Source organism: Syngnathus floridae, chromosome 2 (assembly GCF_059516105.1).
Source record: "Syngnathus floridae isolate MCC-2025c chromosome 2, RoL_Sflo_1.0, whole genome shotgun sequence".
NCBI classification, from domain to species: Eukaryota; Metazoa; Chordata; class Actinopteri; order Syngnathiformes; family Syngnathidae; genus Syngnathus; species Syngnathus floridae.
This window is the reverse complement of record NC_142414.1, coordinates 24,671,608-24,691,546: the sequence shown is the minus strand read 5'-3', so window position 1 is coordinate 24,691,546 and position 19,939 is coordinate 24,671,608. Positions and strand designations below refer to the sequence as shown.

Below are 19,939 nucleotides of genomic sequence, written 5' to 3'. Positions count from 1 at the left end.
GCATTACATCTACTTATACGATTACAATTTACATTTTTGTCTTGATTTTCTCAAATATTATTTATTTATTTGTTATTTTCAAATCAACTGTAGGGGGCACTGCCTGTCCATCATCAACAGAGAGGGAGCACGAGAACGAGCAAGCGAGAGAGATTACATTTCTATTCGATTTTTAATCCAACTGTGAAATTCAAAAGTAAAAGGCAATGTGTGTGTGAGTGTTTTATGTTTTTCTCCTCAGGTGGTTCTGTGAAAGGCTGTGCAAGGCTGCATTAACTACGAGTTTCATCATCTCACTTTAATCAAAAACAAAAATGACCAGTGGGCAGAGAAACGTTGTTTGGTATGATATTGATTATTTCTGATGGGTTGGAAGCAAAAATGCATCAAAAATGCTACACCATCTTACTATAGCTAACAATCCATGGGACAAAACATTCACACATCCACGCCAGTAAGAATCGACTAACAATTTCCTTCAGTCGCTTTGGTACATTTCTTGATCAGAATTGAGATTGTCAAAATAACTTGTTCAATTTTCATGTCATAGTGTCATTTGTCCACTTGAAAAATAAATATCTCATTTGTCTGAACAAAATGCAAATGGTTTTACAGATATTATTGTGGACAACTGTCTTGAGTCTCCGACATTATCAATTGCTTATGTCATATTGGTTAAGATAACGTCTTAAACCAAACAAACATGCAATTTCCCCCAGGTAGACAGCGCTATGTTCATTGTACTTTTGCTTTTTATTTTTTACTTGTACTTTTGCTTTTTGTTTTTTACTTAGTGCTGTCATTTCCTCACTATATGCATCACTATGAGATGGTTTGTCATCAAAATGAAGGACAAACCGTAAAAGCATGAGTGTGAATCCTGACCACTCTTACAATCTTCCGCAAACACGAAGATGTAAGTTACAATTCAGAAAAATAGTCATCTTAAACCACACTTTTACATCAGAACATCCAAGCAAAACTCACTGTAATATTGACGGCATGACTAAACTACTTGACAGCTTCATCCCTAAACAGTAACACAAAGACTTACTGACACGTTCAATGACACAGATGTTTGGTTTTGAGAGATGAATTTAGTAATATGAGAAAGAAAGAAACATTTGCAAGAGATCCATGGGATCTGTGACATTTTGTTAGTTGTACAAATTGTTTTAAGAACTGCATTTACTGTTGGGCAAATTTTGAGAACCTTTCAAGAAATGCACCATAGCAACTGAGAAAATGGTCATAGTCTAACTGTTGCTGTGTACACTAATTTTTGAAATGTATATGTTGGGATGCAAAGACACCAACAGAGTTGCCCCAAATACTTTAGACATTTTATTACAGACAAAAAAGAAAACAAAGGAATATCTGTGACATAAAATGAACCCAATGCTGGTCCAGTGGTATTGTACCAACAATTTCTGAAAAATAATTTTAAAACCTGTGTTATGATATAATGATGATTACAATACTAGTAGTAATAATGATAATAATAATAATAATAATAATAATAATAATAATAATAATAATAATAATGCACCCTGATGAAAAAAGCTAGCATGTTACTTATTTATATTTATTATAAACCTAACACATGTTTATAATATAGTGATGAAAATAATAATAATAATAATAATACACCCTGAAGAAAAAAGCCAGCATGTTACTTCTTTATTATTCATAAACCAATGTGAAACCTTCTAACCAAATGATATATAATGAGCTTTTTTGTAAAACTAATATTCATCAAAACAAAATGGGTCTCTGGGGTGACAAAGAAGTACATTTGGCAGGCTTTATACAAAAAATTGAATTATATACCCCGATGTCCGTTCCTCTTAAATCCTGCTACAGTGAAAACCAAAAAATCTTATTTAAAATTCTTCACAAAAGATAATAAAGATGAGTTGAACACAATTCTAAAACACCTAATAAAACTAGTCAAAACTTCAAAACCCCACTGTTTGTTTTCTTTAGTTAACATTTCACATTTAGCTTCTTTTTTTGTTTAATTCACCTGTACAAGTGGTGTTAGGAAAAAAGGAAGGTGTAGGAGGATCAAAAGGGTTTAAAATCTTCCACCTCTGTATTTCGGCAACATCCTGAGGTCACGTGACGAGAGTCAACGCTACCTACGATCGGCAGGGAGATGGCAATTGTTTTTTTTTGGGTCTCCTCCTCCTCCTCTCTTGGTTGTAACACTTTTTTTTTTTAGTGTGTGTATTCCCTCACCACATAATTCAATGAAAAGAAACTCAAGACAGCAAGGGGCTGCTGCTGAAAATACACACATAAGAAGGATCTGTTTTTTGGTGGTATTTACAATCTCTGTGACAAATAAGGAAATTAGAGAGTCCTTCATTAGGAGCAAAGATGGGTTTTGCAAACATCTTGTGTTTGCGACCAGCTTGAAAATGTCCTGAAGTACATGCACCCCTTGTTGAGGCGACTAATTTGGAGAGCCTTACTCTTTGAGGATGCTCTGAGCATGTCAACTCCACCGATGAGGAGGCAAAGGGAGAGCATCTCTGGAAAATTCAAAACAAAATGAGATTTGTTTTGTCTTTCTCTCCAGTATGCTGGCAGAAGCTCATAGCTCACTGCCCCCGCAAAAAAAAAAAAAAAAGAAAAGTTCACTGATGAGAGAGAGCATGAAAGCGAGAGAGCAAGAGAGAAAGAGAGAGACAGAGAGCGAGAGAAAAAAGTGCCTCGGGCATGTGGCTGATCTAAGTGCTTGGCGAATAGGTGAAGATGCTGGAGCAGTCTTTGGGATTTTTAAAATCCGGTAGAAGACCAAGAAGAAGAAAAAAGCAAAACGGTGTCGAAGCAGATATATTGATGATTTTAGGTTGGAAATCTCCCTGGAGTCACACGTGTGGAGGTCTTTCAACTTCAAGTGAGGTAGAGAGGCTTGTCCCGAGCTCCCATTCCACTGCTGAAGAAGAACAGATGCAATGCTCATTTTTCACTACTCATCCATGCATACATGGAGGGAACATCACTGTATGTTGCAGGAGTACAGTAAGCGTACAACATTATGACCAATGTTAGCGGTATTCACTGAACAGATTAATTATTATAGTGCCATTGAGATACTGTCACAATATTTAGCCACAGCTCGCACTATGCTGCAGTAAAATTGTAAAGTATATTTGAATATACGTACAGGTATACTTATAACATTGGAATATCATATTGCGCATATTGTCACACTGTTGTGGCTGGTTGCTAAGGTTTTCCACATAGGCTTGGAACACAGTCACAAAACTCATCATTATATCCAGCCAACCTTTTTCTGTACTGCTTATATTGCTACTGATGTCAGGTAAAAACCATAAAGAGACACTCACATTTGCACTGTCACTGAACGAAAACTGGTGAACTGCTACACAATCAGTCACATGTCAAATGGCAAATTCAACAACTGTTGTATATGACTTTTCTTTTGCATCGCAAACGAGTGAAAACATTCTCGGTTGGGGCATGCCTCTACTTTAGAGGATGTGGAAATGGAGTATCTGGTCTTTGAGCATAAACTGGTGAAAGCTGTTTGGATGAGAGGCAAAACATTCCAGTTGCTATTGATTCAATGCCCTCAGAATAAAATAATCTGGATGAATGCCTTCATAAAGTGGACTTTTATGACTGACCTTTGACAGCGAGGCTGTTTCCGATTGACAAGTGATAGCTAATGGATTCGGCTGCTAGGTGAGCTTGACGATACTGCTCATCTTTCACATTTTATGAGACTCCTAACTTGAAGTGTCAAACACAAAAATCTTTGCTCAATCCATCGTTCTAGAGACAGAGGACCCTTCAAAGCGTCAACAAGCTATTCAGAGAAGGAGAACATTCAAGCAAACAGACCGTGTGCCTCAAAGAGCAGCAAACGTGATTTGACTCAGGCATGATCCCATTTGGCGTACAGCTAGAGAATAGGCTCTAAGTGGAGGAGCTAGTGACTTCCCGCTCCTCCGCATCTTGGCATAACCAAGCCGAGTTTCAGGTGTGAGACAAGACAAGAGCCCTCTTGTAGCCGCTTGAATGTCTCGTGGGCCGCGTTAATTGGATGTCAGAGATGGTAATGACGTTATACAGCTGCTGCGTGTCACTTTGGGGGAGTTAGGTTGCTTTAAACAGGAAAATCAAAGTGTCTTAAAAATGGCGTTTTAAGTCTGGCCGTGTGATGGCAAATCATTCTGAAAATGAATAAAATGGCTGGCAATTCTTATTTGGTGACATCTGTTGTGTGGAACCTACCTGCAGGGGTTGGGTCCACAATCCCTGTTGCAGTATTCACTATCCCAGTCTGGGTTCTGGCCATGCACTGGGTTCGGGGCCCCTGGAGACTGTGAGCCACCCACACTGTTCTGGTACTCAGCCTGAATATGGGAAAACCCCTGAGGGTCAAAAATGTCATTAGGAAAAATGAATGTGAAATCAGGCTGGACAGGAAATGTTACTGATTAAATGTGGAAGGAAAGCATAAATATTTGGGTAATAAACATACGTAGCTTGAAGTTCAGCCACCTTGAATTCTGTCACACCGGTCAAGTTTTTATTTAGTCTACTTTCAAAATGAAAATTCTCTTATGGAGTTTGCAAGTGTTTAAGCACATCTGCCTTTCTGTGTGGAGTTTGCATGTTCCTTGCGTGATTTTCTATTCTTCAGGTGTTTGCTGTCCCCCCCAACACACACACACACACACACACACACACACACACACACACACACACACACACACACACACACACACACACACACACACACACACACACACACACACACACACACACACGCACACACGCACACACATTCCCAAAAATAATACCAAGGTTAAGTCAAGTCTGCTAAGATACAGCAATTCAATAAAACAATACTCATTTAGAACGTTCTAATTTTTTACGACAGGTGACAATACAGTATAGTGCGCTACGCAAATATAGCAATGTACATATCCACTCATTGCAGATCCAAATCAAAGTTCTGTCCAAAAAGTTACAAATTGGCATGCTTTAAATGGGACTGCAATGGGACATTGTGTTAAAAAGGCAGGAAGTAGAAACCTACCCAAAAAAGCATTTTGACTCATTCATTACTAACACCATCATGACAAGGAAACACCCTGGAAAAAAATGCCCATACACTCTGCTTAGTTAATGGTCACAAACTCCGCTGTGTTAAACTTTTGGAGCAACTTCAAGGCAGCACTGTTACTCACTGAATGGCTACAGGAGTACAGTAAAAAGGATCAGACAGTAAGTTAACCGCAAAATGAAAGCCCGCGCTCACCTGTTGGCTGAGAGGTGGGGAATGCAAAGGCGCCTGGAGTCCCATTTGGTGTGAAATGATTGGCTGTGACTGCTGCATGCGGATTGGCTGGTTGAGCAGGGAGCTCTGGTGCAGGGAGAGTTGGGCATGGGGATGCAGGGGAGGGCTGATTTGGAAGGGAGCAGGTGGCGAGGCACTCATGCTGGGTGGCAGCATCTGCGATTGGCTGAGAGTGGAGGCCAGGCTGTGGCGCGGCGGCCCCGCGTAGCTCTGGAGGTCCGACAGGGGGAAGGAGCCCGATGGGCCCAGGTAGGGTGATGAGGGCTGAGGACTATACAAGGGCTGCTTTGGGGGCAGCAGGTGGGAGGGCTGGCTTGTCTGCTGGGCACTTTTTGGCTCTGGATCATTATATGTCTGGAAATAAGACACCAAGATTAGTATCATATACCGTAATTTCCGGACTATAAGTCGCGGTTTTTTTCATAGTTTAGGTGGGGGGGCGACTTATACTCAGGAGCGACTTATATATGTTCTTTTTTCACAAATTTTTACTTGATCATTAAGACATCACTTACAAGTATAGTTGACCACTTCCCATGTTATTTTTAGTATAGTTGATCACTTCACATGCTTTTATATCTTTATCTTGAACATATTCAAAACAAAAAATAGAGAAAACATCAAATAAAGCAATTAACACTTTAAAGCACCATATCCAAGTCCACTGTCTGCTGTATGTACACTTGCTCCATCTTTGCTCCTATTATATTTATTATTATTATTTATTATCATTTGTTTATTTATCATTTATTCAACACTCTTATTTATTCATTGTTTGTGCCTTCTTGGGTTTTTTTTTTGTGTTGCTTGTATGCATATGTGTACTATCTCACCGAGGGATAGTGGAAACGTAATTTCAATCTCTTTGTGTGTCTTAGTATATATATAAAAAAAATTGACGATAAAGCAGACTTTGACTTTGATAAAACAACCAAAAAAATATATATTTTCAGACGAAACTGGATGAGGGCGCTCTAAATTTCACCGTTGGCCGTGACTCATCAACTGGGTGGGCTTAAGAAAAATGGCACCAAAAAGAAACTCATATTTTGCAGGTTACAAACTTCAAGATGTAAAATATGCAGCTGAAAACAGTAATCGAGCAGCAGAAAGAAAGTTTGGAGAACCGTGATGTACCAATGGATTACTATTTCAAGTGACGTCAGTAGCGCGGCGCGGCGGTTGTTTACATACAAACATGCCCACATAAGGACTACCGGCATCATTAGCGGTGATCATTTCTAAGTGACACGGAGGACAAAGAGTTTGAAGGAATTAAGGATTTGGAGTGACATAGAAGGTTTGAAAAACTATTATGGCTTTTACGCACGCCCGGTCCTACTCTACTGAGTCGGGGGCCGGCGCTCGGCCGAGTGGCTGTCCGCGAACAGTGCATGGGGCTCGGACATGGCCATTACGGACGCCCGGTCCTATGCCATGGAGCTCTCGTGTCTGGAAGTCCACGCCGCCACACGCTTGGAAGTTTGTTTTGTTTAATAAAGAGCCGTTTACCAAACCCACGTCTATCCTTGTACTTTGTTAACGCTACAATATAGTTATATAGTAGATCTGTGGAATAAAGACGAGGCTGACGTCAGGGCGCACGCGCGGCTATGTTGACAAAGGACGAAGAATTTGATCGATGGATTTAATGGAATTAAAGTGCACGGATGGTTTGATAATATTATTGGCTTGTATTATAGTTATTTGAAATATAGTTTATCTATCGTTATATGAGCCTGTGGAATATTTTGAAGTGCAAGCGCCCTCAGCCGCGCACCCATTGTTGACAAAGAACGATCGATGGATTTAATGAATTGGAGTGACACCGATGATTTTATAAACATGTTATTCATGTAATAGTTGTCCTTAATCACTCTATATGTTACGTCAGGCCCGTTCTCAGCTCTTTGTTTGAGTTTGTCACGTTAGCATACCTATCGTTTAGCCTGTTGTTGCTATTTAATGAATTGGAGTGACACCGATGGTTTTATAAACATGTTATTCATGTAATAGTTGTCCTTAATCACTCTATATGTTACATCAGGCCCGTTCTCAGCTCTTTGTTTGTGTTTGTCACGTTAGCATACCTATCGTTTAGCCTGTTGTTGCTATCGTTTAGCCTGTTGTTGCTCGTTCATGACTGTTTTTGGTGTGGGATTTTGTCGAATAAATTGCCCCCAAAATGCGACTTATACTCCGGAGCGACTTATATATGTTTTTTTTCACTTTTTGGGGGATTTTATGGCTGGTGCGACTTATACTCCGGAGCGACTTATAGTCCGGAAAATATGGTAATCACATCTACACACCCTGTTAAAAAGTATATCCGGAAATATTTGTGATTAACTAGCAACCAATGCAGTGTGTAACTCGCCTTTTGCCAAATACTGGAATAGGCTCCACAGGCTTACTACTATAGAAAACTAAATATATTTAGGGGGCGGGGGGGCATTGAAATACTTTATGAAGAGCAAGTAAAACATAAACAACTGACAATGTGGTTGCAATTGAATGCAAATCCTGTTTTACCAGCACATTATGTTCAGTGGTAACTACTTACATTCAAACTGTTAAGTTGGAGTCGCACACATCCGCCACCATTTACAGTGTTATGCCCAAATGATACCAATACTATAATACAATAGAATACAATACAACTACATTTACTATATAGCGTATTTCACAACAGCTGCATCAACAGTGGTCAGAAAGGACTAGAGGGCCCATCAAGTGTATCAGTCAGCCCGTTTTTAATTCATTATCAATTGAAAATCATAATGGTCCTCCTCTAATCAATACAGGATATTGCTGTATCCCTGCATCCATTTACTAGAGCACTTGGGGTCGCGAGGAGCCTCTCAGCTGACTTTGGGCCAAAGCTATGTGTACTGGTCGCCAGCCACTTGCAAGGCACATATGTAGAGCATTCATATTGATGGACAATTTACAAAATCTTCACCTAACCTAACATGCATGATTTTGGAATGTGAGAGAGAGCCGGAGTATGTGGTGGAAAGCCACGCGAGTACAGTACGAATATGTAAAAGCAAGAAATTCAAGTTTTGCATCCCTAATGTCATAAGGAGTGTGAGGCTGCCATGCTAACCACTAGTTCACAGTGCTGCAGCTCCAAAATGCATCTCAACTTAATTTTCAATCGATCTTTGGCTTGACAGCTTTCACTTTGTGTGTTCCATGCCCTCATTGTACTATGGCTGATGAATGAACGGGCAGATGAAATTTGATGTTTAGCAAGAGCCGCAGTGGAGGCGGTGTAAAAACCCACACAAACTCCACCAAACAGAAACTTGGTGACTTGACCTTTCTTATTGTGGGTGCTATGAACAAGTGTAGCACCCGCAGGGCGCCCCGCTGCCGCCCTTTTATGATGAGCTGTCACACTGCTCATCTCCAACCATCAGTGTTGATTAGACAGTAATGGAGCCCATTTGTATGAATAGATCTGAGGCTGGCGTAATGATCAATAGACACCTTGACAGAGATGGGAGAAGGATACACACACATGCGCAAAGGCACACACACACACACACTGACAGAAACCGAGGCAGAGAAATGAGGCTGTTTGCTTGCAGAACAAATGGAATGACAAAAAGAATCTTCCTGGCACTATGTTGTGCTGTTAATACAAGACGGCACTAAACAATGCAATCCTCAGGCTTCCTCCTTGGTCTTCTTTATTCCACCGCTGCCATGTTTCTGTAAATCATTCCCGGGGCACACAAATGCTACTCATCTGAATTAAGAAGAAGCTAAAAATAAAAGACCAAAGATATAATTCCTGACATTGTGACTATTGACATTCTGTTGTAGGCACATAGTAGAGAGAGTAATGTGCTTTAGAGCCTTAATCCATCATACTGTAGCTGTTATGGTCATATGCTTGCACTATGATTTGTTGACCCCTCCCCCAGTACTTCACGATTGCATCTACAATACTCCCCCCCCCAAGGAAATCAGGTATTGTTCTGAATATGGCTGGTTCTTTTTGCATCTAATGCCCAGCCCTCACCCTCTCCACCACAGAGGCCCCTCCCAGCCCATTAGCGGGGCTTTTCCATCCAATCCATCAACAGTCTAAGCCGGTGCCTGTGTGTCATAAGCGTTACCTTGGAAACCAGACTGGCTCTGTACGCCGCCAAGGCTTTCAGGTACTCCTTCTTTGCCGCCTCAGTTTTTCTCTTGTAACCCTGAGAAGAAAGGTGAATATCAAAACATGCAGCTTCAGGTGAGAGTCGGGCTTGACACATGCACGCACGCACGCACACACACACGCACGCACACGCACACACACACGTGCCCTTAATGTTTCTCTTTCCATCAGAGCCAATGGCACAGAACATTTTTATTTCCTCACTGCAGCACTAATACTGCCTCATCTCAATGTGTCTCCATCTATTGTAGAAACACATCATTTCCATTCCAATTCACCACGAGAAATGAACTGGAACTTCCTTCTTTGGCTCCTTTCAGCTCCCAAATAACAGCCCTATCAGTACACTGACATTAGACACTGACTGCAGCAGTACAGCCTGTAAAGAAGGTTTTATAGTGTCTGGGTAGGATGTACTGTAGCAGATTGAACATCCTGATATAGAGGTCGGTAAAAAAACAGAAGGTATATACATAATCGATAGGGAGAATTCTGCTGTTGGCTCTTCTGCCTGAATTGCTTTTTGAGAAGTAGAAAGGCATTTAATATTCATTTAGCATTTAGTCATCAATTAGTATTACCTAAACTGCCTTTCACATCATATACATCAGTTGAAATGAATGAAATAAGTGAACATTCTCAATACCTGGGATTATGTATCATTACAATTACTTATACTCTATATACTGTACGTGCACACACAAACACATGTACAGGCAGAGGGAGAAGTGCAATTTCTGACATATTTGATCCATGCTAGTTCTATTAAAAAAATACACATAAACAGTTGCCAATGTATGTACCTATAAAAATGTAAGCATTGTAAAGTCTGTGGTAGTATTACAGTAGTGTATGTTTTTGTGAAAATATTGATAGTAGATAAGAGAGATTAAAGGGTAGGATTTAATGAGTATCACGTAAAACTCAATACTTTGGATAAACAAAGTGAGGGCAGATTTCCATCTTTTTAAAACATATCTATTTGATGCGTTTCAACTGCTCATGTTCAAAGTAAGAAAAAGATGAATAAAAACACTTGAATAAAAGTAAGACAGTGCTACTCAGTAAACATTATTAGAATAACACACTTCTTAAAAGCAAAGCTTGATCATGACATGAAACTAAAGAAGGCAACAACTCTGCTTTGGATTTGAATGGCCTCATGAAAACATGATGACCTCCTATTTACTGCAGCAAACCAGGCTGGCTGCTTGTCATGAGGATGGGTATTGTCAAAATGCCCTTCAGCTACTCAAAGGACTAGGTGGATTGATTTTATATTCCTGGAAGGATCAAAAGCATAAAAAGAATGGAACACAAGCTACGGTAGCAAAAAAAAACAAAAAAAAAAAACTCATTTGTAGAGTTTTTTTTCTTCAATGCAACATTAGCTACAATAACAAAAAAAAAACCCCCACATTTGTAGACAATTTTTTTTCTTCAATTCTCCAGTTTAGTCACATTTGGCCGTGTCACTCGGAGTATGATGGGTCTTACACTGTACATAAACATTGCAAAGTAACTCAACTCTTCAAGTGTATAACACATTCCCCAAAATACGCAAATCGGCCTGTAAAATGTTCAGCTTCATTAACTTGGACTGTTTTATTGCTGCTGTCACCCTTCTCCTTCCTCTTTCAGTATGTAGAATTAAATTTAGAGAGAAAATCGTTTTAACGAGAGTCAGGGGATAAACGGCTGGATTATCTTTAGAAAGAGGAAAAACTTGCTCATTAAGGTGAGTGTTATCCCACAGCAATGTTCTGGTAATTACACAGTTGAAGATTCCTGCTGAACGTCTCACATACTATCCACTGGTGAATTTGGGATGTCATAGTGAAAAAAAAATATAATCTCTTATGTTACTAGAAAAAAAGCCTCCTTTTCTTATTGGTTAATATTAGACTCAACGATGATCTAATCATGAACTCATGATCTCAGCTGTTTCCAAGAGCATATTGTGTTTTCAGCTCATCAGTTTTTAGTGTGCATGTCGTAGAGCGTATGGCTTTTGTTTTCCTTTTTTTTAACTTACATTTACAAAGCGAGAGAGAGAGAGAGAGAGAGAGGGAATACAAATATGTTTCCCGAGTGACATAGTCACATAGTGGCCATTTATAATTATTGCTAGAGTAATGAATGTAGTTTATTGTTATGTTCCCCACATTGTAGTGACTAAACAGACCATTTCCCATGTTGCAGCAAGATTATCATTCCAATTTTAGTCATTGACCGCTCATAGAACTGATCATGACTTTGGACATACTTTTCCAGAAAGCTTTTGTTGAAAATTCAAAATGTGACACTTTGGAGGTTCTGCTACTGATTTTTGGTTTATGTTTAGCATTTTAATGTACAGCCCCCTCTAAAAGAATGAGAACAGAAAGGTTAGATCTCTTTTTTTGTTGTTGTGTGCTGAAGACATTTGGGTTTCAGAGCAAAAGATTAATAGGAGACAAACACTCAGAATTACAGCTTCTATTTTATAGTATTTACATCTAGATGTGTTAAACAACTCAGTGGAAGGTCTTTGACCGGCCAAGTTAATCACCAGACCTTAACATAAGTCTGAAGAGCAGACTGAAGGGGAAAAGCAAACAAGAACCCAAGGAGGTTGGTTGCAGTAAAGGACTGGAAAATGCATTTCAAATAAAGAATGCAACATTCTGATGAAGTCAATGTTTCACAAGTGTGATGCAGTAATTGAGAATAAGAGTTATGCCTCCAAATATTAAATGTTATTCACTTGAAGTTAATTTAACAATGTCTGTTCCAATACATTTGCTCGCTTGAAAAGTGGGTGGCTTCAAACAAAAGGTGCTCTGTCCTGAGTTGTTTAACACATCTATTACATGTACATGTACAAATACCATGAAATAAAAGCTGGACTTTTGAACCTTTGTCTCATATTCATCTTCTGATATGAAACAGAAAAAACTCAAAATTGAATATTAAAAGAGTATTTAAAAAAAATATTTACTTGATAAATACATTTTCCAACTGTGTTATTAACATACACTCCCACAGATACTATACTGTCATTTGTACCTGCTTCTGTTCTTCTCCTAGGCTGTCCCACATGGAGGCCACAATCTTGGAGACGTCTCCAAAGGTAGCATTAGGGTTCTGACCCTTAATGGCTGCCTGGGTATCTCGAAAGAAGAGCGCGTAGGCCGACACTGGTTTCTGCGGCTCGTTGGGATCCTTCTTCTTCTTCTTCTTTTGCGGTTTGGGTTTGGGCTTCATCATTTCTGCCGAGGACCGCTTGTCGTTGCTTATCTGCAACGGTACAAGGGGTAGGAAAACAGCTCGTAAATCAATTGATAAAAATAACTGTTTACACCAGAGGTAGGAAGATGAGATGAGTTGGAGTCCAAAATGTGCATAGAAATGCATTGCATTGACTAGGCGAAGATGTAAGGATGATTGTTGTGTTCAAAATGTGATCTGCAACACAACTCTCCACAAACAGCAGAGCGAGGGTAAAAAAACAGATGCGTTCTGTGAAGTCCGGCCAGAGTATTTTCTAAGAGGGAACACTGATTTACAAACTAACGGGACACCAGTGAGACTGCTTAGCCTCTGGCGTGTTGAAGAGAAAAACGGACCCAAAACAGAAATAACTTATAATCTATGAAACATAGGACTAGTAATATATCCTTTCTCGTACGTTCACTTTGGGAGAAAAGACAGTGGGTGGAAAAAAAGTGAAATCTCTACATTTAAAGGCTCTAATCACATGATCAGACAGTTTGTCACAGAACAATTTCGCTCCGCTTTCAGGAGGCGTAAACTGCTCACATCCGCATGATGTGCAACATCCAACACACATGAATGCACTTTCATTTTCCGTGAAGGGGTTTAGATGGGGAGTCAAATCCAGGTCACCTGATCCTGGTTGTGATTCTGTATGAAAATTGCCTTCTTGGATGTAGAGAGAACACATCAAACACAGGAGATGGAGAGGGAGGAGGGAAGGGGACAGAGAGAGAGAGAGCGAGAGGGAGTGCTTGTGAAGGGGGGGGGGCGCAAGGGTGTGGGCGGCGAGCAAGCACGAAGACATTGCGAGGCAGGATGGTTAGAAAGTAGTGATAGGTTGATGCTGCCATTTGTAGCAGTGCGAGATCAGTTAACCTAAAAATAATCTTTTCATCCATTAACGTAACAGAAAATGTAATGGCTCACTGCCCATTATGATAATCAAGCCAGTCTTCTGTGTGTTTTCTCTGTCATCTGAATCTCATTTGAGATCTCGCAGGAAGAACAAAGCAGAAAACTGGTAGGTGTCAAGCAGCAACTTGAGGAAATAAATTAAAATGATGCTATATTTGCAAGACATTATTTTTACTTGCATTTACGGTCCCACAACTGTTTACATGGCATCGTTCCAGACTTTCTGTTGACGTCGGCTTTATTTTCTTCTTCTAAAATGTACCTTTTGCTTTGTTATAATTACATCTGACCTCGGACAGCAGTGTTTTGTTCGCCGTGTATGATATTTGTTTTGTAACTGTTATCGGTGCTTTTGGATACCTCCCTAAATCAAATGTACACTTGCAGCAGATTTACGCAGCCACAGCAGCCGTGTTTGTCCTTTCACTGTCAAAGTAAAGGCAGGAAATGAATGCTTTTGAAAGTCTCATTGTTTCAGCAGAAAACTCATAGCCAAACCAAAAGCTGCACACAGCATGAAATTAACTAACCCAAATGCAAGGTCCAGAAGGACAATTGGTGGGAAAAGAAGACGAAAAAAAATATTGAAATGAAATAAATAGATGTTCCCATTTAGTGCTTCTCTATTTCACAGCCTACAGGTAAAATTCGTTTCTTGTGTGCAAGCATGCCACGTTTCATTATAACATAATCAGCCCTCACTTCCAGGCAATGAGGCAGAAGACAGGCATTAGATATGACATCTGTTCCATCCAAGCCTTTGAAGTGAAAAGAGACTAAAATGAAGGTAGGCAAAATGGAACGAGCAAAATGGTGGTGGTGGGGTGGGGCGGGGATGAATACAGGTCCAATACTTCTAGGAAAATTTGTACTTTGGAGAGCATGACGACAACAGCATGCAACAACATGCAATTAACGAGACGATGGAACAATGGACGCATGCTTTCATTTCCTCTCTTGGTTCGTCTCTTTTATTGTACAACTGGTGATGAAATTATTGTACATTGAAAATGAAAGAACAAATAAAGCACTCACAAAACAAGGCTTCTAAAGAAACCCACTGGAATCACTTCTGGGAAAAAAAAAGATAAATATACAGTTGCCTGTCTGCCTTGCTGATTGAATCTTCTGTTTGCTTGAATCACAAGCGTGTTCCTCTTCTTATTTACAGGCTAAAGCAATCTGTAACGCCACTGTAGCCTTGTAACAGGCAATGAGCCCTGCTTGATAGCTTAAACGTGTGAGGCTTAAATCTAAAGAAATAAAACCAGAGCAGACGGGTAAAGATTGCTATGACTGTAAAACATTCATATGGACTTATTAATGTTTTTCGTGACTGCTGAACATATAAAGGGTTTGCAAATATGTTACTGTATGCGGTTGTTGACAGACACACATTCCTGTTCACACATTTATCATTTTGCGTCATGCTGCATTATTTCACTCTGTCTAAAATTATTCATTTATGATGATTCGATCGTGTGTACATAATCTTGTCGTCTACGAGTGCATTTAAACTGCATTCTAGAGATGATTCTTATTCCATTGTTGCGGCTAGTCATTCAGAGATAATCAACTATTTAAAACCAGAATAAACAGAATATATTTGTGAAGTAATACTATCCAAACCTTTAGAAAATACAACTTTCCCTATGACGACCAGTAGGAGTCACTGTTGTAGTGATGTCCTGTTGAGTGGAAAGTCATAGATTAGTCTGGGGAATGTAACTCCTCAATTCCGTGAGGGGGGAGAAGGCCAGATTGTTTAATTAATATTACAACTGTAACTGTGATGATGATCACGTCAGTGTTGATGGGGAAGAAGGAGCGTGCGCACGCCAGTTTTAGAGCTCGTTGCCATTTCCATTTGAACCTTACTATACCTCGCAAGACCGTTCACATGCTTTCAATCTAAGTAAATGTCATTCAACATCAGAGCAGGCTATCAGTTAAATTCATTATCTGTGAGATCTATAACAGCCTGACAGACATTGTCAGACATTTTCTCGCAGTAAACTAGAGGACAAATTGTAGGTTGACAGATTAGAGTGACGCTCATAAATAAAAGTATGTTTTCGCTTATTGTAGGTTGGTGCTGTGTAAGAGACCACACCGTGCTCCGTAAGGACCAGTCAGTCTAAATATATATTGCACTCCACTTTCTAGTTTACCATCAAAAGAGTGAACCATGGTGTCAGCCTTGGCTTGCTCATCCCATCAGCGTTTCTGTTGTCTGAGGGGAAGCGAGAGACGGAAAGGGGGAGGGGGTAGAAGCTCCGGAGGAGGGTGGGGGTCGCTGTAATTCTGAATGGAGAGCACTGCATCGGCAAGACAAGATTAGAATTGACAGCCTGATAACTGCGTCACTATGAAAACAGCAGCGAGAAGGAGAAGAAGGAGATGAAATACGTAGAAAAAGGAGAGGCTCATGGAAGGACTAACTCAGACATGCAGGCTGACAGTTTAAAAGACGTGAAAATAAGGCAATCAAAGCAGGTAACAGTGTGGGAACCTAGTTATGAGTGCGTTTGCTCAGTCACAGTCTTAATGTTCAATATGCATCATCATTATCATCATCATTGGATACACAGAGTAGCTGAGTGGAGATAGCCGCGATTTGTATTGTCTTGACAAAAACAAACCTCTCTTTACATGATGGCCATTTGTAGCAAAGCACGTCGCAGACACTAAACAGCCACAAAGTTTACATTGTGCAAAATAATGATGAAAACATAATAAGGATGAAAACGACAACGGCCACAAGGAAACAAATCAGTTAAGAACTATATACCATGCCTTAAAACGTTCAAAATGAGATCATACTTAGACCTCTGTCACTGAACTGCTTACATTACTTTCATGAAAACAAACATGACACATTCTTGAAATAAAGAGCACACATTCCAAACAAAATTATAGCCGCCTGAGTGAATTCCATGTTTGCTGTACAGCACAGTGCAAGGCGCAGTTACTGCCACTTTTTATTTGACGCTCTTAAATCTGAGCACAACACAGTGGCCACAAAAATTCCCACAGCGGAAGGAAAAAAGACGTGTTCATGGCATGTCAACGGCTCGCAGTGCTTAGCTGCAAAGACTACAGACTCATAACAACTGTCAGCGATGACAAGAAATGATGATTCATGTCATTGTTTTTAATTCACTGCTTGTATAATCGTTGCGCTATCTATCGGGATTGCATTCTCACGCTCAGCAGTGACAACACGGGGGACAGACACAATGACAGCGAAAGATCACATTTAATTGTCTTCGTTTGCAAAGATTCCCTTGTGTCATTTGATTTCCAGATGTCAACAGCTGCCAGTCTCACTCGGAGAAGTGGGATTGCAGGCAAGGTGTTAAGAGCGAAAACACTGCTTGAAATGTTTATGAGGGCCATGGTACTAAGCTGTGGCACAGCTAGCTAGCACGCATCCCAAAAGGCAAGAATGTGTCTCGCCAGCAAAACAAGATGCGGTGGCTGCAGTAGCAAAACTGTTGTTTGGAAATAGAAGGCGCTAACTGTCGGTATATCATAAGCAGGATTGTAATACCAAATGACACCTACATCTCGGATGGCATAGAGGAAAGCATAAGCTGCTGACAAACTACAACTCCATGTTGTGATATTTATTGTGAGTATTATTAAGATCAGGTTCCCATTTTTAAGATATGGATAAAGGGACATCATGTAAATGAAAGTGTGGTACACTTGCAAGCATTTCCTCAACACTCCAAGCATGGAGCGCTGCAGTGCTCCATCGGTGCAGCTGTTGTCTGCACTCAAAGCCTTAGTGGGTTTATAAATAGATAAATGGCCATGGTTAAGGCAGCAGTGGCAGCAGCAGCACTGAGAATAATGCAATTTCAAAATGCCATATGTAATTTGTTGACCATTTTCACCACAAAATGTACCCAGAAGGGAAAAAGTGGGTTTCCTAAAAAGCTGCGCGGTGCAACAAAAATATCGGATGCATATTGAGAACCAAATGTTATGTTGGCAGCATGCACGTGTAAATATGATGAAGAATAAACAACTACAGTTTCAGATTCAGGTTGGAAGAAAACCAAATTTACACATTTGATCAAATGGGTAAGAAACTACGTGGGTTGTAGTTAGCTTTGATTGCATGCATGTAGCGGTTTTGTAGATATTCATTTTGTTTTGATGAACATCTGCAAGCAATATGCAGCACTATCAAGATTGGTCTTATATAACGTGGCTGACAAAAAGAGTGTGTAAACAAAGCTGTTTGATGCTTAAACCTTTGGGCCATAATTGGAATACAAAGTACTAGTTTTTAAAACCCCACAACATGTGATCTTCTACTTAAATGTCTGCCCACACGATTTTCAGATTGTACAAATTCTATAAATCACTCCACATAGGTGACTTTTGGTGGTTTGGGACATATCTTGAAAATATACCATGCGTTTTTCATCTGGAAGCTATTACAGGGCCATGTCAGAGCAGCCATCTGTAAGCAATGAGCAGGACTGCATGTCAAAGCCACCTCACAGATCTCTGAGCTAAAAGAAGCAGGCAATCATTCCGAGAGCAGCACTCATCAAATAAAAATACAGCCCGGCTCAAACAATCATCAACCGGAAGTGCACATTCATGGTTGTGGTTTTAAAATAAATACATAAATAAAAACATTAGAGGACAACCTTTACGATACAATATTCCCTCAGACTGGCAGGTTGCGCCAGTGAGCTCGCGGCTGATATTACCTTTGCAGATATTTTCACTTCAACTTCAAACCAGAACCAAAGCAGAAGTCGGTGTGCATGATTTAACAGAGGGCAGAAAAGCACTGACAGCTCTGAGGACCTCCTTCTCAGCATCGGACTGACTTAATCAGCCTAAATTGCAAAGTCGAGACCCTCGTATTTGGTAATGTCTTCAAAACAGTGGCAAGTGAGAGCTAATTAGATTAACGGTAGTTTAACGAGCTGTTGGAGAGGTCCATGCAGATTGGATTTTAATAAATAGCGGCAAACAGCATCTGCTGTGCACTTCCTGGCTCTGCTGGCATTCTAATTGGCCCCAGTGGGTTGCTGTAGCTCAGCACTGCAGTGTGCGATTTAGAAGGGGAAAAGGCAAAAAGATGATGTTCCATCCAGGTAGAAATTAGGATCTTTTTTCCTCAGGTAAGGTTAGCACGCATGTAAAAAAGAAAAAAGACTTTGTCTAAGCGCTCAAGTTTGAGTAACGGAGAGATCAAATGCAATAACCTCATCCTGTTATTTGTTTTCAAGCTAAAATGTCCCCCGTGATAAGGTCTTTGTAGAAGCAAAAAGCTACGACGGGGGGGGGGGGGAACTCAATTAATCAAACATGAATGAACGACCATAGCAGGGTTATTTCCATAGCAACAGCCCGAGGGGACGAGTTGAACCCTTTAATGCGAGCTGGTGATGTCTCTTTGTAAACATCTGCACAGCGGGGGGAAGAAAGCCAATGAGGGAGCCTGGCAACAGAGGCATCACAGGGCAGCAACCTCTTGGTCGTGATCGAAGTTTCCATTATCTAATGCTGAAAGGACTGAAAAATGCTTTGCGTATTGTATGAGGTAGACTTTGAAATCATTCCATGCTTCAAGAGCTGATAAAACAATATGTAAATGATTAGTAAAGAAATTGATTTCCCCTGCTTTGTGAAAGTAGCATCAAAGCTGCACAAACACATTTTGATACGATTCCTCGACCGCATTGAGCAGTGACGTACAGACGTCATCTCTCTTTATGCTCCGGTTTTTTGGAGCTGGCGATTAGAGAGGCTCTTCCAGCATCCAGCTGTGAGCAACAGTGAGCGTAATGTAAAATGTAAAAATGTTCATATCATAAAGGGATTCTGAGAAACTGATCCGAGCACAGTTTTTTTCTTCTTGGCTGGACTGTCAAAGCGCTCACAACTTTGCACATTTCGAATGCAGCCACTCACTTACATTCTTACTGCTAGATCATATCAGTAGCTTCTCATTCAAGTCGAAACCCTTTTTTTTTTCTGCTCACAGCACCAAACACTGTGAACTAACCGCAGCACTAACACAAAATGAAAGATGGCTGGGTCCACTAATAGTTTTAAAGCCTTGCCCGTACAACATCAATGAGGCCATTATTGTAGCAAAACCATTTGCAAATGCGTAACCAGTCTCAAATACGTGACAAGAGCCACAAATACGTAACCAGATTCACAAATATATGCAAAACAATTTGCAAATGCAAATAATGGTGCCTTAAACATCA

General features: G+C 40.2%; 1 protein-coding gene across 3 annotated transcripts in view; it reads right to left on the bottom strand.

The window, feature by feature from the left end:
• Window positions 1-1,331: 1,331 nt before the first annotated feature.
• Window positions 1,332-19,939, bottom strand: part of LOC148402723 (TOX high mobility group box family member 2-like) — a 79,546-nt gene continuing 60,938 nt past the window's right edge. For all 3 annotated transcript variants that reach the window (XM_088356327.1, XM_088356333.1, XM_088356341.1), the window contains 5 exons: window positions 12,564-12,794; window positions 9,472-9,552; window positions 5,303-5,695; window positions 4,270-4,409; window positions 1,332-2,944 (listed from right to left, as the gene is read on the bottom strand). In XM_088356327.1, the coding sequence (XP_088212453.1) occupies window positions 2,902-2,944; window positions 4,270-4,409; window positions 5,303-5,695; window positions 9,472-9,552; window positions 12,564-12,794 (888 nt within the window). In that variant the 3' untranslated portion in view covers window positions 1,332-2,901. The remainder of the gene's footprint in view (window positions 2,945-4,269; window positions 4,410-5,302; window positions 5,696-9,471; window positions 9,553-12,563; window positions 12,795-19,939) is intronic.